At 56.7% G+C, this 25,542-nt stretch overlaps 1 protein-coding gene across 1 annotated transcript; it reads left to right on the top strand.

Annotated features, from left to right (window-relative positions):
* Window positions 1-253: 253 nt before the first annotated feature.
* Window positions 254-23,794, top strand: MYCBPAP (MYCBP associated protein). Its single transcript, XM_055132797.1, has 19 exons — window positions 254-387; window positions 8,496-8,623; window positions 9,203-9,362; window positions 9,489-9,592; window positions 11,052-11,226; window positions 11,453-11,568; window positions 13,304-13,454; window positions 14,355-14,470; window positions 14,563-14,678; window positions 15,195-15,312; window positions 15,728-15,917; window positions 16,465-16,652; window positions 17,322-17,468; window positions 18,079-18,387; window positions 18,754-18,875; window positions 21,685-21,839; window positions 22,116-22,252; window positions 22,405-22,569; window positions 23,558-23,794. The coding sequence occupies exons 1-19, from the start codon at window positions 309-311 to the stop codon at window positions 23,657-23,659; spliced, it is 2,778 nt and encodes a 925-aa protein (XP_054988772.1). The 5' UTR covers window positions 254-308; the 3' UTR covers window positions 23,660-23,794.
* Window positions 23,795-25,542: the final 1,748 nt, after the last annotated feature.

Genomic DNA, 25,542 nt, shown 5'->3' with positions numbered 1-25,542 from the left:
GTCTAGGACGTCCTGCCCACCGGTCCCGCGGCCACCTCCACCTACCCGGACCCCTGCCCCGCCCGTGACGTCACGACCCGGTTCCAGGGGCTACCCTCGGCGGGCCAGCGGGGCTGAGAAAGGTGACGTCGGAGGAGGCCGCTGGCCAGCGCGCCCCGCGCGGGCGCCGGTTGCCAAGGACGCAGCGGCAGCCGCTGGCAGGCGCGCGGGGGGTCCCGGGGGCGGGGTGAGGGATTGGGGGGTGCGGCGCCGGCCTAGTGACGTGTCAGGGCCTGGGGAGCAGGCCCACGATCACAGTCCCCGGCACCATGAAGTCTCTGAAGAAGGAGTCGCGCCTGAGGATCCCCACGTCGAACAAATTGCCTGAGCTCTTAGAGAACACGAAAGGTTTGGCTGCCCCGGGAGCCAGCCAGGGCCAGGGGCGGGGCTGCGGGATGGGAGCCTCACCTGAGATGGGGGATGGGATAAGGCAGAAGGCGCACTTGAAAAGTGATGGACAAGGCAGTGGGAGCCCCCACGCCAGGGAAGGCACAGAGCACGGGGTCTGGCGGGGGGCACTGTTGCAGGACCCTCGGGAGAGGCACAGGACATCCAGACCTGGAATACAGGACCTTGGGAATGGGGGGTCTGCCCAAGCCCCTCCCTCCCGGGAATCATGTGGGAGAGAGATGACATTGTGCGAAACTTGGGGAATGTGCCCAGTAATTTGGGTTGGTGGGGGCGGGCGCAGGGAAGAGAGCTGGGAGAGAGCAGTGAGTGGAGAGGGTCAGACTTCTGCCGGTTCTCTAGGTGGGGTCCCAAGAGCCCTGGAAAATGTGCTAGAAGAAAGGTCCCAGCTCGGCTACTTCTGTTTCTGCTGCCCCTTCCCACCTGCTCCATCAGGCCTGGCACTCCTGTCCAGGTCCCCACACAGGGCGTCTCTGGACACAGCAGGCAGGGCTGTGCCCCCCTCCCCTCTGGCTACAGGGGTGCAGTGCTACTTTCTTAGTTTCCACTTATGGTGGTCACTCTGGGAGATAGCTAAGGGTTCATCATTAACTGTACAGCCCTCAAGAAAACAAATCAGGGGTCTGGAGAGATAGTACAGTGGCTAGGGATTTACGCACGTGGGCCCAGGTTCTATCCCCGGCATCCCATATGGTCCTCCGACACCAGCAGGAGTGATCCCTGAGTGCAGAGCCAGGAGTAAGCTCTGAGCTCCACGGATTGGGGGGGGGGGGGCGGTATGGAATGAGGGAAAGAGAGGGAGAGTGAGGGAGGGAGAAAGAGAGGGAGAGAGGGAGAGAGAGAGAGAGAGAGAGAGAGGGAGAGAGAAGGAGAGAGAGAGGGAGGGAGAGAGACAGGGAGAAAGAGGAAGGGAGGGAGGGAGAGACAGGGAGGGAGGGAGGGAGGGAGGGAGGGAGGGAGGGAGGGAGGGAGGGAGGGAGACAGGAGATAACACCTAAATTCTGGGCGGAGAAATAGTGTGACTCAAGTGGCTGACCCATTTTCCTCCCCTGCACGGAATACGGTCCCCCCAGCACTGTCAGGAGTGATCCCTGTGATCGCTGAGTGCAGAGCCAGGAGTAAGCCCTGGGCACCATCAGTGAGGCCCCGGTCCTGGGTGGCAGAAGAAAGAGAGAATAGCCGTCCTCTTTCCCGAGGGTTGCAGAGGACTCTCCAGCTTCTGCCTCCTGCTGCTTTCTAGAGATCTTATCAGACTCAAACTTTCTGCTGTCAACAAATCAAGGAAAGATTTTCCACTGCATACTTAGGTTGAATAAGGGGAAATTTTGTTTGTTAAGTAGCTCTTGAATTAAGAACATGAATCAAGGTGAGAGGGGAAAAACCCCGAAGTGCTCAGCATGCAAGACGCCTTCACCAGCCCCCAATATCCACGGGGAAGTCTCTGACTCCCCACACCCCCCTCCAAATAATGCAGCAAATCAACAAAATGCAGTCTTTTTTTGGGTTGGTTTTTGGGTCACGCTGCGTGGTGCTCAGGGCTTACTCCTGGCAGGCTGGGGGGTGGGGGGGTGCGGAAAGAGGGGGACACCATCTGGGTTGCTGGGGAATCTGGGTAGGCAGTGTGCAAAGCAAACACCCTATCCGCTGGACTATCGCTCTGGCCCCACAAATGCAGTCTTCTATCTTGTGCTGTGTTTCTCCAAGGTCTCTGAATTATAAACAAAGAAAAGAAAAGAAAAGAAAAAAGAAAAGAGGCCTAAATATTGTGACTGTAAATCTGGTTAGGAACCTGAACCCTGAACAGGCAGCTTTCTCCCTTTTCCTGTTGCTAAGAAACCAGGAAGCCGGGAAGGGGGGGAGGGGAAGGGGAGGGCCACCCCCCCCTCCACCACCGCCAGCTCTGAAGGCACTGCTCTGCTAGGTACAGCCCTGCCGGGTTCCCCTAGTACCACCCTGGGGTCAGAATTTCCCCCACGATTTAAATCAACGTGGTGAAAAAAATTTAAGTCAGAGGGAAACCTCGAGCTCCTCTGCTTCTCCCCGCCCTGCCTTCGTCCTCTGTCCCCTCCGCCCACTTGCAGGCCTGTGCCCTGGCTCCAGGGTGGAGAGCGGGCCAGCCGTGGGTGAGAGTGACCCCCTTTGCGCTAGGGTCCCCACGCCCTGCAACAGGAAAGAGCGGGGCTTCTATGCTCAGTCATGAGCCACAGCTCCATCGTACGGAATCCTTGCTGCAGTGACCCGCGCCTCACCGGCCCCAGGACGTCCTTCCCGGTCTCCCCAACTGGCCTCTGCTCTCCCACAGGGACTGAATCACAGGGAGGTGCTTTCATCTCCTGCTGCCTGCTGCCTCCGGGAAGATGGGCTGCCTCTGCCCCACTTGGCCAAGCCCTGGCTCCTGCCCCCGTGGGTTCCTCAGCCCCCACGTCCACCTCATGTCCTGTCCACTCCCTACTCTCAGTGCTCGCGCATGCACGCTCAGCCTCGCCTCCACCTTGCGCTGCGCTGCCTCTGAGGCCTGCAGAGACTCCCCGAGTCTTTATTTAGAGCCCCGCATTGTCTGACAGTTTGCCCTCCACCCCTCCTCAGCTCTGTAAGCAAATCTGTTCCCTGTGCCACTTAATCTGTTCCCTGGGCCCTTAAATTGGGCGGGTGAGGGCTAGTGTCTGCAGCTTCCGGTTCCTTAGGGAAAGGAGCCTGATCTGTACCTTTTATTTAGTTAGTTTGGGGGCCCTAGTGATAGCACAGCGGTAGAGCGTTCGCCTTTCACTTGGCCGACCCGAGTTCGATTCTTCCGCCCCTCTCAGAGAGCCCAGCAAGCTACCGAGAGTATCGAGCCTGCGCAGCAGAGCCTGGCAAGCTACCAGTGCATATTGGATATGCCAAAACCAGTAACAATAAGTCTCACAATGGAAACGTTACTGGTGCCCGCTCGAACAAATCAATGAGCAACGGGATGACAGTGACAGTGACAGTTTGGGGGCCACATCCGACCATGCTCAGGGCTTATTCCTGACTCTGCTCAGGAATCACTCCTGGTGGTACTTACGGGATCATATGGGATGCCGGGGATCCAACCCGGGTTGACCATATGCCAGGCAAGCACCTTACCCACTGTACTATCGCCCCAGTTCCAAACTGACCCTTTGTCTATCCTCTTTGGTTTTACAGCACATAGATTGGTCTGGAGTTTCAACTGTGCAGAGGGGTTGGGGGATGGAGTGATAGTACAGTGCTTGCCTTGCACCCGGCCAACCTGAGTTCAATCCCCAGCACTTCGTCTGGTCCCATAGGCACTGCCAGGAATGATTCCTGAGCACAGAGCCAGGAGTAATCCCTGACTATCATCAGATGTGACCCCCACCCAATTAAAAAGCAACCAGCAGAGGGGCTGGAGCAATAGTACAGTGGGTAGGGCATTTGCCTTGCATGCCGCCGACCCGGGTTTGATTCCCAGCATCCCATATGGTCCTCTGAGCACTGCCAGGGGTGATTCCTGAGTGCAGAGCCAGGAGTAACTCCTGTGCATCGCCGGGTGTGACCCAAAAAGCAAAACAAAATACAAAAAAAAAAAAAAAGGAACCAGCAGAAAGACATGACTCAGTAGCAGTTGTCCTGCCTTACACTCATGAGGCGCCCCCGCCACACACACTCTCTTGTTTTGATCCCTGGCACCACACACGCAATGGACAGTTGGGGATCAAGGATGTGACTGAGCGGGAGAGCACATACCTAGTGTGTGTGAGGCTGAGTTTGATCCCAGGCACCGCATGGCCCCAGCACCACTGAGTGTGACCCGAGTGGCTCCTGAGCGTCAAACCATCACCAGCTTGAGCAGTGCTGGGTGCAGTCTCCGGCAGAAAGGAAATGTAGGCCAGAGTGATAGTGCAGTGTAATAGGGCACTTACCTTATACGCAGCCGACCCAGCTTCAATCCCTAGCACCCTATATGGCCCCCTGGGCTCACCAGGGGTTATCCAGCACAGAGCCAGGAGGAAGCCCTGAGCACTGCTGGGTTTGGCCCCCAGACAAAACAAAACATACACTCAGAGAAAGTTCAGCACAGAGTTCCACTGTTTTAGAGCCCCGGGGCCATGCTGAAGGATTATTCGTGTTCATTAACTGTACCCTCGCCTGGAAAAAAGCAGACATCGGGAGGTGTTTACGCCCTGGGAAATGTAGATCCAGCCAAAATGATGGACGGAGGAAGTGAATGGCTTGGAAAATAGAAAAATACCAAAATATTTGTAAAAGCTGACCTTCAACTGGGACTGATTCTCTCTTGGGCTGCCACCAGCTTTGGTGCCAGTAGAAGGGAAAGAAATGCAAATCTAGGGCTGCTGAGGCCGGAACCATAGCCCAGTGGGTAGGGCATTTGCCTTGCATGTGGCTGACCAGGGTTTTGGATCTCCGGCTTCCCTCATGGTCCCTCGAGTACTGCCAAGAGTAATTCCTGAGTGCAGAGCCAGGAGTAACCTCTGAGCACTGTGGTTGTGACACAAAAAGCCAAAAAAAAAAAAAAAAAAAGACCCTAAATAAATAAATAAATAAACCCAACCTAGAGCTGCTGGTTCATGGCACGGCAGTGGCTGGGACCCATCCGGCCGGGACTCAGGTGTGTGTGTGCATGTGTGTGCCCCATGCGTGTTCACAGAGCCTGGTACTTTAACTAACATACCCTTGAGTTTCTGTTCACCACTTGGCCAAGAGGTTCAATGTTATGTTTAGAATGACATTGACCCTGGTGTGGACTTTTTTTTTTTTCCTTTTTGGGTCACATCCGGCAATGCTCAGGGGTTACTCCTGGCTCTGCACTCAGAAATTACTCCTGGTGGTGCTCAAGGGACCATATGGGATGCTGGGAACCGAACCCGGGTCAGCCACGTGCAAGGCAAACACCCTACCCACTGTTGCTATTGCTCCAGCCCCTGGTGTGGACTTTCTTGCCACCGGCTCTCTGAGCATTCCCTGGAAAATAGTTTGATTTTGGTCATCGAAACAGGGGTCGTGCTGTCTCAGTGGTGTTGCCTGATAAAATGAGGGTTATGGGAGACAGGGGACATGGGGCTCAGTTTCCCCCTCACGGGAAGGTGGGGCGGGTGTGACCTCTGGGACTCACACTCCTGTCGCCTGCCTCGTCAGAAACAGCGTCTGCACACCCCACTCTTTTGCCGGGTCCTATAAGCCCCTGACACCAGCCACTTGGTCACTGCATAGTCCCTCCCTGCCCCATCCTGTGCCCAGCCGTGCAGCCCCAGCCCTTTCCTTGCGGTGCCTCTGCCCAGCGTGTGAAGCCCAGGACCTTCCCGAGTCACCGCCCTTCGCCCCCTCGCTGCTGTCTGGCGCCTTCAAAACACCTGCTTTGGGCCAGAGAGCTCAGTGAGCAGGGCACGTGGTTTACCTGGTCCCTGAAGCTGCCAGGAGTACCCCCAGAGCACAGAGGCAGGAGTAGCCCCTAAGTACTTAACAGTTACAGCCCCAACACCCTCCCCCCAAAAAAAACCCCAAACCTATGAACACATATGCTTTGCATTTCAGGGGCAAACCTTCTCGCCTTTCTCCAGGCGTCTTCATGTCCTTCCCCAAGGGATGCCCGTTCCCCTGACCACTTCACTTTAAACCAGCACTTTAGGAAGCCCTCCCCTGCCCCCTCACATACTGGCCTGGCCTCCCCCCGGAAGCTTTCATAGGAACCCTTGTTCTCTCTGACAATATTCCCCCCTCCCCCCTGTTAAAGTCAACATACCAGGAGATGCTCAGGGGTTACTCTCGGCTCTGCTCTCGGGGTTGTTCCTGGCGGTACCTGGGGGATAGTGCAGTGCCAGGGGTTGAACGCAGGCCTCTTGCACGCAAAGCATGCCCTCGGGCCATGGCACAGTGGGCAGGGCATTTGCCTCGTACACAGGTTTGATCCCTGATATCACATATGATCCCCTAAGCACCACCAGGAGTGATCCCTGAGCACAGAGCCCTGAGCACCACCAGGTATGGCCACCAAAAAAATGAAAAGATAAAAAACAAATAAGCAAAGCGCATGCTCTACCCATTGGGCCGTTTCCCTGACCCTGTTTGAGAGTCTTTTTTTTAAATTTTGGCTTTTTGGGTCACACCAGGGGTTACACCTGGTTCTGCACTCAGGAATTACTCCTGGTGGAGCTTGGCGGACCGTATGGGGTACCAGGGATCGAACCCAGGCTGGCCACGTATAAGGCAAACTGTACTATTGCTCTGGGCCCTGTCAGAGTCTCGTCTCTCCTGGTTCCTGCCTATATTCCTAGGGCCTGGCACTGGGCTAGGTACAAAGATGTTTTAAAGGTTTTTTTTTGTTTTGGGGCCACACCCAGCAGTGCTCAGGGACCGCATATGGTGTTGGGGATTGAACTAGAGTCAGCTGTAGGCAAGGCAAACACCTTACCTGCTGTACTATCTCTCCAGCCTCTTAAACAGTTTTTTCCCCTCCCCTAAAACAGTAATAAGTGAAATAAATGGTTGTCACCTCATCTGAATTTTAACCAGAGTAATTTTGAGGGGATGGGGCCCAGAGCCACTCTGGGCAACATGCAGGCCGGTTGTGTGACTGGACAGTTCAATGGTCAGGCCCAGTGGTGCTGGGGGCCTCCAGATCACACCTTGTGCTGCTTAGGGACCTTTAGGGCTATACCCAGTGGGACATGGCGGGGGCATTCAAAGCATGCCTTGGGTCCTTTGGGCGATCTCCCTAGTCCTTGACCACCCTAAGATACTGGGGCTGGAGAGTGGGTTCCATGGGCTGGGTGCATGCTTTTCATGCTGGAGGCCTGAGTTCCATCCTTTGTACCACCTGGTCCCCTGAGAACCACCAGGAGTAGGGCTGGAGCACAGAGCTGGGAGTCACCCCTGTGCACCACCGGGTATAGCCCAAACAACCTCCCCACACTCTTCCACAAACAAACCTGATGCCTTAATCCAGAACGCATCAGTGCCAGCCACAGAGACTGAGATGGTTCCAGTGACTGAACTCACTGTGCCTCAGAATCACATAAAGGTCAAGATCCAGCCCTGGACCCGGACCCCACATGGAGCCAGAACCTTAGCTGTAAAACTACCCTGGAGACTGGGGCTGGAGAGAGAGTACAGCAGGGAGCGGAAGCTTGCCTTACGTGAAGCTGACCGCTGACTCAGGTTCAATCCCCAATAGCCCCTATGGTCCCCAGAATATCATGAGCAATGATTCCTGAGTATGGAGTCAGGAGTAATCCCATAATTCCTGAGCATTTACAGTGTGGCCCAAACACTGCCCCCCCCAACACACACACACACACACACACACACACACACACACACACACACACACACACACACACGAAACTCCCCTAAAGAGTTGAGGTTTTAATGAGGGAAGGGACACTGGTGATTCTTGGTCAACCAGGAAGTGGTTTGATGTAAGGACCAGAGAAGGTGGTACTCCTCCGATCTTGTGGTTCATGGGATACCCAGACAACCCCATAAGGGCTAGGGGTCCCCCAGGGCCACACCCAGAGATGCTCACGGGACCAGGTGGTACATCTCATATGGTCCTCTGAGAACCAACAGGAGTAATTCCTGAGTGCAGAGTCAGAAGTGACTCCTGAGCATCTCGAAGTGTGACCCAAAAAGAAAGAAAAAAATAGAGAGAGCGCCTAAGTGATGTACTCTGGGATGTCTGATTTCTAGGGGCCACAGAGCCATAGTACAGCAGGGAGGGCATTTGTCTTGCATGCAGCAGACCCAGGTTCGATTTCTGGCATCCCATATGGTCCCCCAAGTACCTCCAGGAGTAATCCTTGAGTGCAGAGCCAGGAGTAAGCCCTGAGCATTGCCGAGTGTGACCCCCCAATTTTTTTAAAATCAGGGTTGCCTTACTTCTAGGTAACCACTGGAATGATATGTCTGATCTCAGTGGTGGCCGTAGACGCTTTGGTCACTGAGGTGGGCCAGGAGCGGGGAAGGGGACTTTCCAGGGAGAATGTGTGTCATCTGCTACTCGCCCAGCTCTGCAGCATCCCATCGAGTCATTCTCTGCTGCTCTTCAGATAAGAAACGGGCCAAGGTACCCGAACAGCCCACACCGCCCATCCAGGAAGAACCCGAGCCTGTCAGCAACATCCTCCAGGGAGATGACATCCTTGCCTTAGCCATCAAGAGGGAAGACCTGAAGATGGTGAGGAGGCCACGGGCAGGAGGACCCTCCCACGTGGGGCTGAGAACTTCAGCCATGTCTGGGGCTCCCCCGCCTCCTCCCTACTTGCAGGGAGGATCCGGGCCCCGGGGGGGAAAATCCACTGCACACAAATTCCTTCCACTTCTGCCTCCTCAGGACCTCGCTGAGCTTATTGTGTACTCCTTAGCTGTGTCTAGAAATGAGATGAGGAGTTTTGTTCCCACAAAGTGGTGCCCTGCGTCCGAGTTTCACAGAAGGGACATGAATTTGAGAAGCCAAGTTACAGAGAGGGTAGGGGCTGCTCGGTTCTGACCCCCCACTTTGCGGAAGCAGAGGCCACTCCCCAAATGAACCGACCAGGGCACCTGAGATGTTCTGTTTTTTGTTTTTTGTTTTTTTTCCTCCAGAACCAAATCTTTGTGCCTTCTGTCCCACCCGATTTTCCTGATAGCATATGGACAGAGCTAGAGAAACAGATTTGTCAGCCTTCAGGAATTCTACCCAGAATGAGGATGGAGGAACCGGGTGGTGTTTTTCCCTCCCGATCTCTTGTGGAATTCTCCTCTGCTTCTTTTTTAGCAACACGTTCCTCGACTTACGGAACAAGAAGGAAAAGCCGTCATCACCCGGCATCTTCTCATCCGGAAGCACAGGCCCAGGGATGTCAGGAGGGAGGTCTGTCACTTGGTAGCACACCCGGCCACGCCCGATGCAGCTGCCAAGCTTCTCGACTACTCTGGTATGGCCCCAGCCCCTGCCCTGGCCGGGTGGGTCTCTGAACTCCAGGGTCGGCCGAGAGACACAGCCAGCCTGCCCCTGGCCGGCCGCCGGCCTCATCTCATCTGGTCTCCCCCGTTTTCTCCAGGCCCCGCCAACAGCTTCCAAGGCAGTGAGCAAATCCTGCCCCACCACATCTTGGGGAGTCTCGCGGACTTCAAAAGAATTGCGCTTGCTCGAGGGAACACCCAGGTTTGTTGGTACAGAGCTGATGGGAGGCGAGAGGGAGGCTGGCTGGAGTCATTTATGCCTCTCCAGATAGGACCCGGTCGAGGGTGGGGGATGCACCAGAGACAGTGCTGGCTCTGGGCCCTCGATTCTTTTCGTTGTTGTTGTTGTTTTGCTTTTTGGGTCACACCTAGCGATGCACAGGAGTTACTCCTGGCTCTGCACTCAGGAATTACTCCTGGCGGTGCTCGGGGGACCATATGGGATGCTGGGAATCAAACCCAGGTTGGCCGCATGCAAGGCAAACGCCCTACCCACTGTGCTATCTCTCCAGCTCCTGGGCCCTTGATTCTTTTTTTTTTTTTAAGTTTTTATTTTATTGAATCACCATGAAACAAAATCACAAAGCTTTCAGGTTTAAGTCTCAGTCATATACTGATTAAACCCCCATCCCTTCACCAGTGCACATGTTCCACCACCAAGAACCCCTAATTACCCCCCTCCCACCCACCCTGCACCTAAGTAGCTAATGATCTTCACTTTATTCTCTCTATACTTTGAATACATTCAATATTTCAATAGAGAACTCACTATTATTGTTTGGAACTTCCCCCCAACAATCAGGCCTGCTGAAAAGGCATCATTTAATAATTTCTTTTCATTGCTGAGAGTGAAGACTCTGAGTTTGTGTGGCCGCTGTTGCGGCTGCGTGGTTTTGGGTTTCTGATATTTTAGCTCAGTTCACAGTCTGGATGCATTTCTGCAAGAAGCCGCTCTGGGTGCCAAAATGGGTTAGAAGACCTCTCGATCATAGTCTTTAGGAGCAGAGGGTTCGTTTCTCGCACCGCAGCTCCAGATCTTACCTGGGCGGAAGGCCTGGGCCCTAGATTCTTGATGGACATGATTCCCACTCCCCCCAAAAACTAGTGAGGGCAGCTTAAACAAGTTTCAGTTGAAGGCAGAAAGTTACAGGAAGGACTTGGAGGTGCCTGGAGGAATTTAGAGAGTGTGTCTGGGTCGGATGAGACTGACCTCCCACAGACATCGGGGCTCAGGCTTCCTCCTCCCTACTGCTGCTCTGTGCACGTTCCCGTTCTCCTGGTTCCTGACAGCATTCAGAGGACAGGGATGCTTCTGGGGCCACAGAGGTCACAGACTCCTCCCACCAGCCAGCGCCTCCTCGCACTCAGTTCTCCAGGTTCCAGGTCCCATGAAAGACTCTGAGGGGCAGGGGCTGTGTGGAGGTGGCTCAGCCACCCCGCCGGCCGAGGTGTCCCTTGGCATCAGCTGTGAGTAGTGTGGACATGCTGATTGCCTCGCATCTTCCAGCCGCAGTCCTGCTCCAGGGAGAAAGGCCGACGGCGCTCTGTCAGTTTCCCCGGCCCCCGTGGTTTTGCCCCTTTGCTGTCCTGGAGGGACAGCAGGGACTCAAGCCGTGAGCGGTCACCACTCAGCCCTGCTCTCCATGCACTGCTTCCTGCAGCTGGCCGAGCTCATCCACATCCCGCCCTGCGAGCTGAACCTCTCGTCCACTGAGGACGAGCTGAAGGACAGGTCCCCCAAAGAAGAAAAGGCCCACCTGCCTCTGCAGCACAACTTTCTGAAAAACTGGCAGCGCAACCTTGCCCTGCGGAAGAAGCAGCAGGAGGCGCTCAGCGGTGAGCGGAGGGCCCCGGGGCTCCCGCCTGACCACAGGGGCTGCAAGATTCACAGGGGTCTCTCCCCTCCCCACGTCCCTCCAGAGCTGGGGTCCGGGCAGGTTTCGCCTTGCTGTAGCTTCCTTCCAAATGCTGCTTGCTCCGAGGCCCTCCAGGAGCCAGAATCAGCCCAGCGAGTGGGGCTGGCGGGGTGAGGGGCCTGATTTGGTGGAGGGTGGCTCTCTAGAGCGTCTGAAGAAGCCGGTCGGCGAGCTGCTGATGCATAGCGGGGAGACCTACAGACGGATCCAGGAGGAGCGGGAGCTCCTTGACCGAGCTCTGCCCACTCAGCACGACGGGAAGGTAAGGCCCGGGAGGAGGGGCCTGTCTGCAGGCTCCCAGGCTGTCGCAGGTTGCTCTGTTGTGGACCCAGCACATCTTCGTTTGATCGCCAGAACCACACAAAGAGGAGGGGAGCAGGAGAGAGAGTACAGTGGGTTCACTTGCCTAGCATGAGGTGGACCTGGGTGGCATTCCTGTCTGGCACCGCATATGGTCCCCTGAGTCCTGCCAGGAGTGAGTCCTGAGCTCCGCTGGGTGTGTTCCCCTCAGAGACAGAGACAGAGACAGAGAGACAGAGACAGAGAGACAGAGAGGCAGAGAGAGAAAGAGAGACAGAGACAGAAACAGAGACAGAGAGGTCTATGCATTGCCTAATGTTGCTGGGGTCTCTAAGCCTCTATTAAGTTGTATTAGTGAACGGTGGGTGGGATGGCGCCCTCTGTGGTGATCACGGGTAGTGCACATAAAAGACATCACCGGAAACTGTCACTGTCACTGTCATCCCCTTGCTCATCGATTTGTTTGAGCGGGCACCAGTAACGTCTCTCATTGAGAGACTTATTGTTACTGTTTTTGGCATATCTAATACACACGGGTAGCTTGCCAGGCTCTGCCGCGTGGGCTCGATACTCTCGGTAGCTTGCCGGGCTCTCCGAGAGGGGCGGAGGAATCGAACTCGGGTTGGCCGCGTGAAAGGTGAACGCCCAACCGCTGTGCTATCGCTCCAGCCCCACCGGAAACTAAATATCCTAAAAGCCGAAGCTTTTAGGCTTTCAGGCTCTGGGCCTGAGCAATAGGACATGGGGGGGGGGCATTTCCCTTGCTCTGATTTGATTCCCAGAACCTCATATGATCCCCCAAGCCCACCAGGAGTAAACCCGGAGTGCAGAGCCAGGAGTAAGCTCTGAGCACAGTTCAGTGCGGCCCCCAAAACAAGAGCTGCAGGTCCGGCCTTCAGAGGGGCCAGGTCACCGTGCTGGGCTCTTTTTTCCCCTTTTCTTTCTGGGTGACACCCAGCCATGCTCAGAGGTTACTCCTGGCTCAGGAATTACTCCTGGCAGGACTCAGGGGATGCCGGGGATCAAACCTGGGTTGGCCGGGTGCAAGGCAAATGCCCTACCCGCCATGCTACCACGCTGGCCCCACATGCTGGGTTCTGGCCCATTATACCGTACCAACTGGGGATACCTGTCAGGGGCAGGAGAGGCCACCACGGAACCTCCTTCATTGTTATTTTTTCATTTATTTTTGGTTTGGAGCCACACACAGTAGTGCTCACGGGTTACTGCTGACTCTGCACTCAGAAATCACTCCTAAAGAACTCAGGGGACAGGGGGCTGGAGTGATAGCACAGCGGGTAGGGCGTTTGCCTTGCACGCGGCCGACCCGGGTTCAAATCCCAGCATCCCATATGGTCCCCTGAGCGCCGCCAGGGGTGATTCCTGAGTACATGAGCCAGGAGTGACCCCTGTGCATTGCTGGGTGTGACCCAAAAAGAAAAAAAAAAAAAAAAAAAAAAAAAAAAGAACTCAGGGGACCACCTGGGCTGCCAGGGATCAGAGCCGGGTCAGCCGTGTGCCAGGCAAGAGCCCTGCATGCTGGCCGATTGCCCGGCCCCAACAAACAAGTGGTGTTCTTAGGGAGAACAGGACCCTCCAGGTGGGGTGCCTGTGTCTCTGGCTACCGCCTGCCCGGTGCCCACCAGCATTTTCCCACGTCATCTGCCTGGTCGGACTTGTCTGTGCTCCCTCTCTAGGTCACCCAGGAGTCCAACGGGTTCTGGAGTCGACTGGAAAATCTGGGCGATGAAGACACAGGTCTGGTAATGACCAAGACCAAGACGCAGCGAGGGCTGCTGGAGCCCATCACCCACGTCCGAAAGCCCCGCTCTGTCCAGGTAGAGACAGGTGAGCCGCAGGGGACGGGCCTGCCTCGCCAGGGATATGGAGGCAGGGCGGGAGAAGCAGGGGGGCCGGCCGAGAGGCCTCGCTGTCTGCTGGCCTCCCCGAGTGCTGAAGGGGTTGGGCCACCAGGATGGGGCAAGGGTGGCCCAGGAAGAGCTGTGGGTAGCAGCCACGTGCTGGTGTTCAGAGTTTAGCCTAAAAAAAAAAATAATAATAAGTTTCTGTGTGCCTGAGAGAGAGTGCAGCAGGCAGGGCGCTTACGTTGCGGCTGACCTGGATTCAATCCCTGACACCCCATGTGGTACCCCAAGACCCACCAGGGGTGATTTCTGAGCACTGCTGTGTGACCCAAAAACCAAAATAAAGAAAAAAGATTTCTGAGTTTTCCCTTGATCGTATGTGGAAATGACACTGTTGACTTACTGGGCTGAACTATATCCCTGCCCTGAGTTCTGCATGTTTCTCGTTGCCTACTTTCTGACTATGGCTTTGAGGAAAGCATCATTCCGTCAGCCTCCTGTGTTCGTGGTACACCTGCTCTCTCTCTTTCCTGGGGCTATGGGGATAAAACCAGGATTGGCTGCATGCAAGGCAAGCACCTTAACCCTTGTACTATCTCTCCTGTTCCACAGCTGTTTTTTGTTTGTTTGTTTGTTTGTTAGTTTGTTTCTTATCTTTTCCTTTTTGGGCCACATCTGGCTGTGCTCAGAGCTTATTCCTGGCTTTGCACTCTGGAAACTCATTTCTCCGTAGGGCCCCTGAGCTGCAGGAGGTTTGGACGGAAGGACGGGAGACTTTGTTCTTTAGCTTTCCAGAACTGGTGCTGGGCAGGGGGTCTCCGCGCCCCCGGAGACTGGGTGGGACAGGAGGCGCCGTGACAGCTGTCACCGGGTCCCGCTGCAGGATTGCTGGGCCAGCAGGAAGCGTGGTACCGCTACACGTGGGACCGGAGCCTGTTCCTCGTCTACCGGCGCAAGGAGCTGCAGAGCATCATGGAGGAGCTGGACTTCAGCCAGCAGGTTGGCCGGGTCTCGGTGGCCCCAGTCCCCTGCCCCATAGGGGAGCCGTCCCCAGCGAGCGAGTCGTTCGTTCCTTTCTCGGTCTTCCTGAGGATATCGAAGGCCTGGAGGTGGTGGGGAAAGGCCGGCCTCTCTCAACGGTCACAGTGGAAAACTTCTCGGTGGTTGAAGAGAGCAAGAGGAGCACCTCTGAAGCCACGACGCTCCTGTGAGTCAGGCCCCCGGGGGGTGGGGGGGAGGCTGGCCAGTGGCCTTCCTCTGGCACCCGCCAGAATTCAAGGGCACCCTCACCGTGAAGCCAGGCTGCCGCCGTGCAGGCCTCTCCCTAACTGCCACCACCCTCTCCTCGAGCCCCTTCTCAAGGAGCTGGCACCTGCGCTAGCTTTTGTCTTGCCACCTGCTCCCCTCCCGGTTCCCGCTCCCTAACAGGGATCTCCGAGACGTCCTCTGCTGGTAAGGGGGTCTCCTCCCGACCTGCCTGCTCTGCCCAGCGCTCTGGGAGGAATCTCTGTATTTCTAAGATCCCGCCCGCTGTGCGAACACACAGGATGGTCCAGAGCCTGAGGGAGGAGTGGGGGATGGGGAGGTGGTAATTCAGTGGAGAGCAGGGCCAGGCCCCCCCCCACCACCACCACCATTAGACACGCCAGCACGAGTGCCGTGGGCTCCAGAGGCTGTCCTGGGGGCTGCCGCCACAAAGGGAAGCAACTGGCTCTTCCTGCAGAGACTTGCTGGCTAACGACGTCGACTGCGACGTGGAATCCATGCCCATTCTGGGCCCTTCTCTGCTCTTCTGCGGGAAGCCTGCTTGCTGGATCCGAGAGAGCAGCTCGGAGGAGAAGGTAACGCCACCTTCCCGCCCCGCGCCCTGCTGCTCTGAGGGCCTGTGTGTCTTGCCGTCTCCTTGAGAGCCCTCGTCCGCTCCTGCACCCTGCCTCAGCACAGGAAGGGCGGCGCTCACCTGAGTCATAACCAAGCCACAAGGTGATAAGATATCACCAGCCACCCGCTTCCTCCCTAGTCCCCTGGCACGAAAATAAGCCGGCCTTCTCACACAGGTATGGCTCGAAGAGGCTCAAAACAAGCATTCAGACGCCAGAGAGCAGGAATGCTCATTAGCTATAAAATCTGGCCTGTCTCTGCCTCTAACTGGTGATGGTCACCCCAGAATCAGCCCCTAGTGGGGGTGGTCCTGTCCTGAGAGCTATCGCAGGGCCTGGGGCAGGGGCTTGACCCACCTTGCTGCCCGTTCCCCAGGTGCAGGTTGGAATTGAGGTCCGGCTGACCTTTGAAACGATAGAAGGACAGAAAACATCTTCGGAATTGACCGTAGTCAACAATGGCACGGTGGTCATTTGGTACAACTGGCAGCGGCGATCCCAGCTGGACGCTTTCCGAGATATGAAGAGAAACCGGGTGCAACAGTTTTATTTTGACAACCGGGAAGGTACACCACCGGGAAGGCACCGGCTCTGTCACAGCCCCTCGTCCCCGCCTTGTCTCTGGTCCCTGCTTCTCTGACATGTGTCTGTCCATGTCTAGGGGCCAGGGGCAGGGGCTTGGCAGGGGAGGGGGGAAAACTCAAGATCAAGGAGATGAGCTCCAGGGAGCAGAAGCCATCTAGGGGTTCAGCTGCTCCTGTGCCTCTGCTAGGGTGCCCAGCTTTCCTGTTTGTCTGGAACTATCGCAACCTTAGCTCTCAAAGTCTGAGAGGCCAGGGAACCCCAGTCCTGGAAAACCTGAACACATACATGGTCATCCTCCCTGGGGCTCAGTTAACGCTGTATATGTGGGCTCGGGGCTTAGTTAAGTGTGCATTCATGGACTCGGATTCAGTTAACTGCACACGTGGGCTTGGGGCTCAGTTAACTGCACACATGGGCTCAGGTTTCAGTTAACTGCACATGTGGGCTTGGGGCTCAGTTAAGTGTGTTCATGCAGACCAGGCCTCAGCTGGTTCCCGCCCGTTGAAACCTCTGTCTCTGGCCTCTCAGGTGTGATTCTGCCCGAAGAAACGAAAACTTTTACCTTCTTCTTCAAGTCTGCGGATGCTGGGATCTTCAGGGAGTGCTGGGAATTCGCAACGCACCCCATCCTTTTAGGGGGCGCACTCCTGCTGGTGAATCTCCATGCCATCTCCCTGACCCAAGACCTTTTCCGGGAAGACAGGATATCACTACAGGTAAGGCACCGGGGAGATGGGGCTCGGTGGCCGTCCTGGAAAGACTGCCCAGGCCCACATTCCCTGCCTGCAGGTTCACAGACAGACAGAACCTCCTGCCCGCCCCGTGCTCAGCTGGGCTCTGTGGTGTCTAAGATGGGAGGAGGGAGTGGGTGGGCAAGGCAGGTAGGGGCAGTTTGGGCCTGCTGATGCCAGGCCCCCAGCCAGGTTGGAAAGAGGTGCCATGTCGGGTTCAGATCCGCTGTCTGGGACTGTGTGTGTGTGCAGCTGCGCTAACTCCTGGGGCCAACAGCGAGGAGGGCGTGTGACGGGGACTGGGAGCTGTAGCCGCCCACCCTCCAGATCTGTTTCATGGAGGGGTCACCTCTGCCGTGGTGAAAGCTGAACTTTCACCCCGCTTTGGCCTCTGAGCACACACCAGTCACGGGCTGTTCCCCCCCTTGCAGGGGAAGGAAGGCGGGGGAGGAAAGACAGTTTGGGCAAATGTCCGGTCGGCTCCCTTACCCACTGCCCCAGGGCTGGCCTCTGTGTGAGCTGTGGCCCCAGCTGTGGGTGTGGGACCGTCAGACAATGGCAGGTACCTGTCCCCTGGGAAAGCGCCAGGCTCCCCTCAGGCTGCCCCTGGGCTCGGGAGCCTGAACAGCCACGCGCCCCTCTCCACGCGCCCAGAAAAAGCTGGCCACGCAAGAGGCCTACACCGTGGTGGACAGCGTGATGGAGGAGCTGCTGCAGGGCATCCTGACCCCCGAGCGCCCCAGCTCGCCCGTGGACAGTTACCTCACCGAGGAGGATGTGTTCCGGCACAAGAACCCCCAGGTACAGGCCCGCCCTGCCGGGCCCGAGGGGACGTGCCAGCACACCCTCACCGGCCGCCCCACCCCCACCCCATGTCCCGGTATGGGGAGTCCTGGCCTGCTCGTAGTGACCCTGGTTGATGGCTCTTTTCAGAAGCCGCCCGTTCTCCTGAATGATGGAGGCACACTGAGGGCTTTTAGTTCGTTTCAGTTTAGGGGCCAGACCTGGCAGTGCTTAGGGCTTACTCCTGACTCCGTGCTCAGGGATCACTCCCAGTCAGGGCTCGGGGGACCCTATGGGGTACCAGGGAAGTAAGTGCCCTACCTGCTGTACGATCTCTCCGGTCTCGAGGCGCCGAGAGGTTTAGCCCTCGGTCCAAGATCTCCCCGCCCAGGAGAAGATGCCAGGTGAGCTCGGAGCCTCATACAGGGTGGGGTCCGCCTGCTCAGAAGCCCCAAGTCTGGCCCAGAAGCCCCAGGGCATAGAATGCTTGAAGCTGGAGAGTCTGAGGGAGGAGGGGGCCGCTGGCTCTCCGGCCCTCCCCCGCCAGCGCTCCCTGGGAGGCCCTGTGGGCCGGCTCGGTCCTGGCACCCCTCATGCATTGTTCCCGGTTGCTCCCCGGTGGCTGCAGCTGTGTTACCAGTACGAGGTGGTCCAGAACCTGCAGGAGCTGTGGTGCCGGTACGCCCCGCTGATGCCCAAGACCAAGGAGCTGCCTCAGAAGCCGATGTTACCGGTGAGATGCACCCAAGGGCGCAAGCAGGAGCCCAATGTCCTCAAGGTCGTCGACGCCTCCTATGGGCCCATCAAGTCGAAAGCGTCCACCAGGAAGTCGTGGAAGAAGATCATGGAGGGCGTGCTGGAGGAGGAGGACCAACTCCAGAACGCCCGCAGGGGCTCTCTGCCCGAGTGGAACCTTTCCCTGAAGGACTTCAGAGAGGTCCTGCCCCACCCCACCACCACCGCCGCCCCCGGTGGCTGGAGAACAGCAGGGGTGGGGGATGCCGGCCCTCTGTGGGGGGCTCCAAGAGACACATCCTCTGAGGAAGTATCGGTGGGGAGGGGAGGACATTACGGTGGGGAGATCCTGCAGGTTTCTCCCCTGCAGACCCTACAGAAAGTCTCTCCTGGGGGTCCTGGGCTCCCCCGCACACACCTCTGGTCAGTGCCATGACGTCTTGCCCTCCTGACCACCTGTCCCCACCTTGCCAAGCACCCCCCAACCACACACACACACACACCCAGGGACACGGGGCGCCTCGGTGTCCGGGCGGAGCTGACGCCATGGTGTCTATGGCCCTGACAGAGTACGATGGCCCTCCCTGAGGAGAACCAGAGAGAAGACGCCCTCATCGGGCTCAACAAGATCATGGAGAAGCTCTGTAAGGACCCGAGACCGCTGCAGTCTGACTTCCGGCATCAAATGGGGTAGGTGCCGCCCGCCCAGCACCTCCCCCAGCACGGCTTGCCGTGGCCCCCGCCTGGGCCCTCCCCCCCGCCCCCCACCCACGCTGCTTTCTGCTGGGCCGTCACAGCCCAGTGAGCCCAGCTATTCCCTGAGTGGGGCATGAGAGCCAGAGAGAGGGTGTGGCCTGGCCATGGAAACTTCCACCACTGGCTCCTCAGCCACACGCCCGGGGACTCTTGAGCAAGTCCCTCCTTCCTGTGAGGTCCCATCCCTACTCCTTCAGGTGGGGCCAGACCCCAAGCTTAGCACTGATGTCGGGTGGGAGGTGAGACGGGGCCTCCAGGTGCCCTGACCCCAGCTGCCGCCTGAGCACTCCCCACTGAGTACTCTCTGGGGTGCCAGTGAGGATGTCCCATTGCCCTGGGTCACCGCAGTTCCCCATCCTGTGAAAGACCCACAGCTCGGAACTGGGATGGAGGAATGTTCCCTGTGTATGGAGGAACTGTGTCCCCATGTGTGGGCGGGAACTATATCCTGTATGTGGAGGAACCGTGTCCCCATGTATGTGGGAAGTGTATCCCATGTGTGGGAGGGAACCGTGTCCCCGTGTGTGGAAGGGAACCATGACCCCATGGATGGGGGAAGCATGTTCCTGAGTGTGGGAGGGAACCATGTCCCCCATGTGTGGGGGAAGCATGTTCCATGTGGGGCTGGAATTATGTCCCGGGTGTGGGTGGGAACTGTGTCCTGTGTGTGGGAGGGAACCATGTCCCCATGTGTGGAAGAGAATCATGTCCCCATGTATGGGGGAAGCATGTTCCCGTGTGTGGGAGGGAACTGTGTCCCATGTGTGGAGGAACAGTGTCCTGTGTGTGGAAGAACCATGTCCTGTGTAAAACACAAAAATAAAAAGAAAGGGTGCGGGCGGCAAGGCAGGTGAAGGAAGGAACGGAGCCAAGATGGTTGGTCTCACTTGCAGTTTATTCCAATCTTCCCTCTATACACTCTCCTCTGGAACTCTCCTCTTCTTTCTCCGCCATCCTACTTCATTCTCCCTCCTGCTTCCATTCCAACTCTCGGTCTCTCTCTCGATCTGTGGATCTGGCCCCTGTGGATCTGGCCCCCCAACCCACTCTTACAGCCTAGTTAAATCTCCACAGCATGAGGGGGTTGGGGCATACACATAGGTGTGGTCAGCAATAGAGTAAGGTTCTTTTCCCTCAGGGGATGCTTCTCCTAGGACTTAATTCTCTTTCAGCAGGAGGATCCACCCAAGGGTAGAGTCCCATGAATGTGTTTCTCTTCTCCTCAGCCAGCAAACATATAAGAATTCATAATATTAATCATTTTGTATGGACACAATAAGAGATGCATTAAAGCTTATAGAATTGCTCTCCTGGGGCCATCACAATCTCAGACTACAGTGCTCAGGACAGATCAGTCTTTCCTATCCCTGGCAGGGTCCCAGTCTCATAATTACTATTGGATCATGACGGCATTTGTCTATGATCAAGCTCTTAACTTATAGTTAAGAATTAGGCACTTTGGCCAGGCCCATCTCGATGTCAGGGTAGCACATAACTCACCGCTTGCCCTGGATCCTTCCCATCCCACGTCGGGGACCCTACTTTGGGGTGCTAGGAACTGAGGGCAACTGAGGCTTAAGTGGAGAAAGCAGATGCCCAGGAGGGAATAATATTTGAGGCCAATTAAGTCCTAAGTTATAAAAACATAATATTGTCTTCTTGTGTCTATACAAAAAAGACATAGCTTTAAAGTAAATTATTCAAAAGGCATAAAGAGGAGAGAAAGGCAATGTTATAATATTCAGTGTCCTAGGAAGTTCTGACCTTACAAATTAGCAGTCATATTAAGGGAAGAGCAGATAAACTGGTAGAAGTGGTTACAGATAAACAAAGGAATGGGAGTGACTCGGGAGCACTTTGATGGGTGTGACTGATAAACCTAAGCTCCTAGTGGCAAGGGGGAAAGGACAAACCAATGATATCCAACAATGTCCCATGTGTGGGCAGGAACCATATCCTGTGTGTGGAGGAACCGTGTCCCCATGTGTGGAGGAACCGTGTCCCATGTGTGGGAGGGAACCGTGTCCCTGTGTGTGGAAGGGAATCACGACCCCATGTATGGGGGAAGCATGTTCCCGTGTGTGGGAGGGAACCATGTCCCCCATGTGTGGGGGAAGCATGTTCCATGTGGGGCTGGAATTATGTCCCGGGTGTGGGTGGGAACTGTGTCCTGTGTGTGGGAGGGAACCATGTCCCCATGTGTGGAAGAGAATCATGTCCCCATGTATGGGGGAAGCATGTTCCCGTGTGTGGGAGGGAACTGTGTCCCATGTGTGGAGGAACAGTGTCCCGTGTGTGGAAGAACCATGTCCCATGTGTGGGCAGGAACCATATCCTGTGTGTGGAGGAACCGTGTCCCCATGTGTGGGGGAAGCGTGTCCCATGTGTGGGAGGGAACCGTGTCCCCGTGTGTGGAAGGGAATCACGACCCCATGTATGGGGGAAACATGTTCCCATGTGTGGGAGGGAACCATGTCCCCCATGTGTGGGGGAAGCATGTCCCATGTGTAGGCCAGAACTGTGTCCTGGGTGTGGGAGGGAACCATGTCTCCATATGTGGAAGGGAACCATGTCCCCATGTATGGGGAAAGCATGCTCCCGTGTGTGGGAGGGAACCGTGTCCCCCATGTGTGGGCAGGAACCGTGTCCTGTGTGTGGGCAGGAACCATGTCCCCCATGTGTGGGAGGGAACCGTGTCCCATGTGTGCAGGAACCGTGTCCCCGTATGAGTCTTGCCTCCTAGCTTGTGTCTGTGGCGGGACCTGATTGACAACCTGGTGGGCCACGCCCTGTGGCTGAGGTCCCTGCTGGGCCTGCCAGAGAAGGAAACCATCTACTTGGATGTGCCCGAGGAGCACGGTCAGGCCCTTCGCAGCCATGCCACCATGTCCGTCTTAGGTTGGTACCACGGGGCAGGGCCTGCTGCCGGGAGGTGGGGCCCCCGCGCTGCCCTAGCTCAGTGCCCTTGTGTCAGAGGTGCCCGCCCGAGCAAGTGCCCCCCGTGGAGAGGTAGAGCTGGAACCAGACCCCAGCCCACCCTGCCCCCTGCCCCTAGTCCCGCACAGGGCTCTGTGTCCAGGGTGGGGCCGAGCCGGCCCTGACTCCAGCTCTGGCTGTCTGCAAGGCTCTTGGGGCTTCTGTTCCTCCCACGCCCAAGGTCGCCTCTGGTTTTAGAAGGGAAAGCCTCAACTGGGAGAGCCATGAAGGAGGACCGGAAAGGAACAGCCCAGGAGAGGAAACTACTGGGCACCCGAGAGAGAGAGGATAAGAAGGGGGCCAAGTCGCCCGCGAAGGAGACTCGCCAGGACCCGGTGTGGAGGCGCTCTCGAGGGCGGGCGCGGAGCTGGGTTGGGACCGGGGCGGGGCCTTAGACCCCCCCCACACACCACCACCACCGGGGAATGGGGAGCAGCTGACGCCGCATATGTCTCTGTCCCCTGCCTCCCAACCCCACCACCCACAGCAAGACCGGTTCAACAGCAAGAAGCACAAGGCCAGGGACGACAAGAAGCCCCTCAAATCTGCCAGTCGGGACAGGGTCTTCCAGGCACACTACAGCACTGGCCCTTCACAGGAGCCCACCGACCCCCTGGTGATGGAGAAGTACACGCACAGACTATACACCGAGGTGTGTGTGCAGTGTCCACGCCACGCCTCGCCCTCTCCTGCTCCCGCAATCCACATTCTGTGAGCTCCAGCCACGCACGGTGTGAGGGAAGCGGAGCCACGAGTGGGGCGCCTGGGTGGGGCTAGGTCCTGACTCTCGCGCACCTAGTCTCGAGGGGAGGAGCTCACGGAGAAGAGGGAGGTGGGCCTGGTGAGGGCAGAGCATCAGGAAGGCCACAGGGGGCCGGAGCGATAGTACAGCAGGCTGGGCATTTGCCTTGCATGTGGCCAACCTAGGCTCAATCTTCAGCATCCCATATGGTCCCCCAAGCCCCGCCAGCAGTGATTCCTCGGTGCAGAGCTAGGAGTGACCGCTGAGAACCGCCAGGTGTGACCAAAAAAAGGGAAAAAAGGCCATAGTGAGGGGCTGGAGCAATAACACAGCGGGTAGGGCGTTTGCCTTGCACGCGGCCAACCCAGGTTCGAATCCCAGCATCCCATATGGTCCCCCGAGCACCGCCAGGAGTAATTCCTGAGTGCATGAGCCAGGAGTAACCCCTGAGCATCGCCGGGGGTGACCCAAAAACCCAAAAAAAAAAAAAGGTCATAATGTAGGCCAGGCAGACAGCACAGAAGGCTGGGTGCTTGCTCTGTAGGTGAGAGTCCTGGTTTTAGTCCCCGGCACCACACGGACCCTGAACATCAGTCCTGGTGACATTTCAGTGTGCCTGCTCTAGAATCTCGGGAAACAAAATCAGCCTCGGGGAATCAGGGCGCAGTCACCCCTAGAGCCCATCTAGATTCTCCCACTACCATTGGTCCAAGGCCACTGTACCAGACAGGTTAAGGACACCAGTGATTTGCAAACACCGAAGTGGGACAGAGTCTCCTGCAGCTCTGTCGTTCCCCTCTCCAGCATTGTGCTCTCGGTGGTACTCGGTCATCTCCGTGCATGGCTGCTGGTCTGGCTGCAGAGCAAACCTGGGGGTGCTCCTCTGGTTTTCTTCCAGGTCTACGGGCTGCTGGAAAACCTGCTCACTGACCTCATGGCCCTGGCCGATGGGCTCAGCCCCAGCACGAATGTGGAGGAGACCTTGCGACTCTGCACCTGACCCCAGTGCCTGGGCCACCTTCCGGGAAACTGAGAACAGAGCACCAATAAAGAGCCTTTACGTTGCAACCTCTTCGTTCTCACTGGGTCTTGACTGCTGCATTTTTATCTTGGAGGGGGTGTTCTGGCCATACCTGGAGATATGCAGGGCTTATTTCTAGCTCTGTGTTGAAGGACTGGCTCCTGTTGGTGCTCCGAGGACCTTATGGGGTACCAGGGATCACTAAACTGAGTCAGCCATGTAGAATGCAAGGTCTGACGGCTGCATCTCTTTATTTAAAACAACTTAATTAGGAGCCAGAGCAATAGTACAGTAGCTAGGGCATTTGCCTTGCCTGCAGTCAACTGGGATCTAATTCCCTACATCCCATATGGCACCTCGAACAGGACTAGGAGTGACCCCTAAGCATCGCCAGGTGTGACCCAAAACCAAAATACGTTTTAAATCAAAGAACCGTGATCTATAAAGTTATTGACCGTTGAATTTTTGATATATAATGAACGTTCTATCACCAATCCCACCATCAATGTCAACTTACCATCGCCAGTCTCCCCAAACTTCCTAGGTTCCCTCCCCCCCCACAAGCCTGCCACATTGACACGCACATTTTATTTTATTTTGCTTTTTGGGGTCACACCTGGCATGGCTCAAGGTTTACTCCTGGTGATGCTCGGGACCCATATGGGATGTCCCGGGGATATAACCCAGGTCGACCGTGTGCAAGGCAAAACACCCAACCCGCTGTACTATCGCTTCGGCCTCTGACAGGCACATTTTAAAGTTTGGTGGTTGTATACCCAAACCTCAACAACACCGAAAACACAAGAGCCAAACGACAGCAGACGGTTATACACCTCGAATGCAGTTGGTTAATAGCCAGGCCCTTCCTGTTCCCTGGCCCTGGAGGGAAAAGTCTCTGAAGCGGTCCCTTTTGCTGTCCCTGGAGCCATCCAGCAGAAGGGGAGAGGGTGGCAAGCTGGGGAGGTGGGGTGTGGGTTGGCGAGAAGAGCAAGTCAGCCACAGCAGCAGGGTGACTCTGGATGTGCCGGGACCCACAGCGCCCCTCGCTCATGCTTTCTGGGCCATGCCCGCTGAGTCATCAGCAGGTATGAGCAAGTGTGAGGCTAAGAGGCCTCGGTGCCAAATACCCCACAACCGCTCCCCCCTCTCCAGCTGGGTCCAAGGAGGCCGTTCACTGTGCAGAGAGCAAATTGCATAGTGACCACACATTTATTTATTTATGAGTGGGGGACCACACCCGGCAGTACATGGGCTTACTCCTGGTTCTGCGCTCAGGGATCACTCCTGGCTGGGCTCAGGGACCAGATGAAGGCTGGGGACTGAGTCAACCCCGTGCAAGGTAAGTGCCTTAGCTGCTGTGCTACCGCTCGAGCCCATGACCTCACTCTTAAACGCTCAGGGCCAGATCCCTTTGTCACGGGTTCATGGTTCTTATTCTGGATTTTAGTTGATCTCACCCCTGTTCAGCTGTCAGGCGCACGGACCTTAAGAGTGTCTTAGAAGTGACCTCGGGGCATGGTACTTCTCTCTCTCTCTCTCTCTCTCCCCCCCCCCCCCCCCCCCCCCCCCCCCGTCGATGATCTTCAACATCCCCAATGGTCCCCTGAGCTTGCTAGAAAGAATTCCTGACTGCCAAGCCAGGAGTAACAACCCCCCCCTCTCGTCCCAGCACTGCTGGGTGTGGCCCCAAAACAAAACAAACGGGAACTGGGCTGCGGGGAACGCTTTGCCCGATGGGATGATGGAGGAGTAGTGACACTCCAGATTGGCCTGGGGTTTCCCATCCTCTGGTCTCTGCATTTGGTGTTTTGGATAAGGACCTCCCTGGACCAGGCATCTCCAGTTGGTGGTGGGAGGTTTAC

Source organism: Sorex araneus, chromosome 3 (assembly GCF_027595985.1).
Source record: "Sorex araneus isolate mSorAra2 chromosome 3, mSorAra2.pri, whole genome shotgun sequence".
Lineage (NCBI taxonomy): Eukaryota > Metazoa > Chordata > Mammalia > Eulipotyphla > Soricidae > Sorex > Sorex araneus.
The sequence above is the reverse complement of the archived record's forward strand: the minus strand, read 5'-3'. Positions and strand labels throughout refer to the sequence as shown.

Bases quoted from the DNA above. Each gene is read 5' to 3' on its own strand.
- MYCBPAP (XM_055132797.1), top strand. From the start codon at position 309: ATGAAGTCTCTGAAGAAGGAGTCGCGCCTGAGGATCCCCACGTCGAAC. The intron at 14,471-14,562 runs GTTGGCCGGGTC...GGTCTTCCTGAG, and splicing joins AGCTGGACTTCAGCCAGCAG to GATATCGAAGGCCTGGAGGT. The intron at 17,469-18,078 runs GTACAGGCCCGC...CGGTGGCTGCAG, and splicing joins TCCGGCACAAGAACCCCCAG to CTGTGTTACCAGTACGAGGT.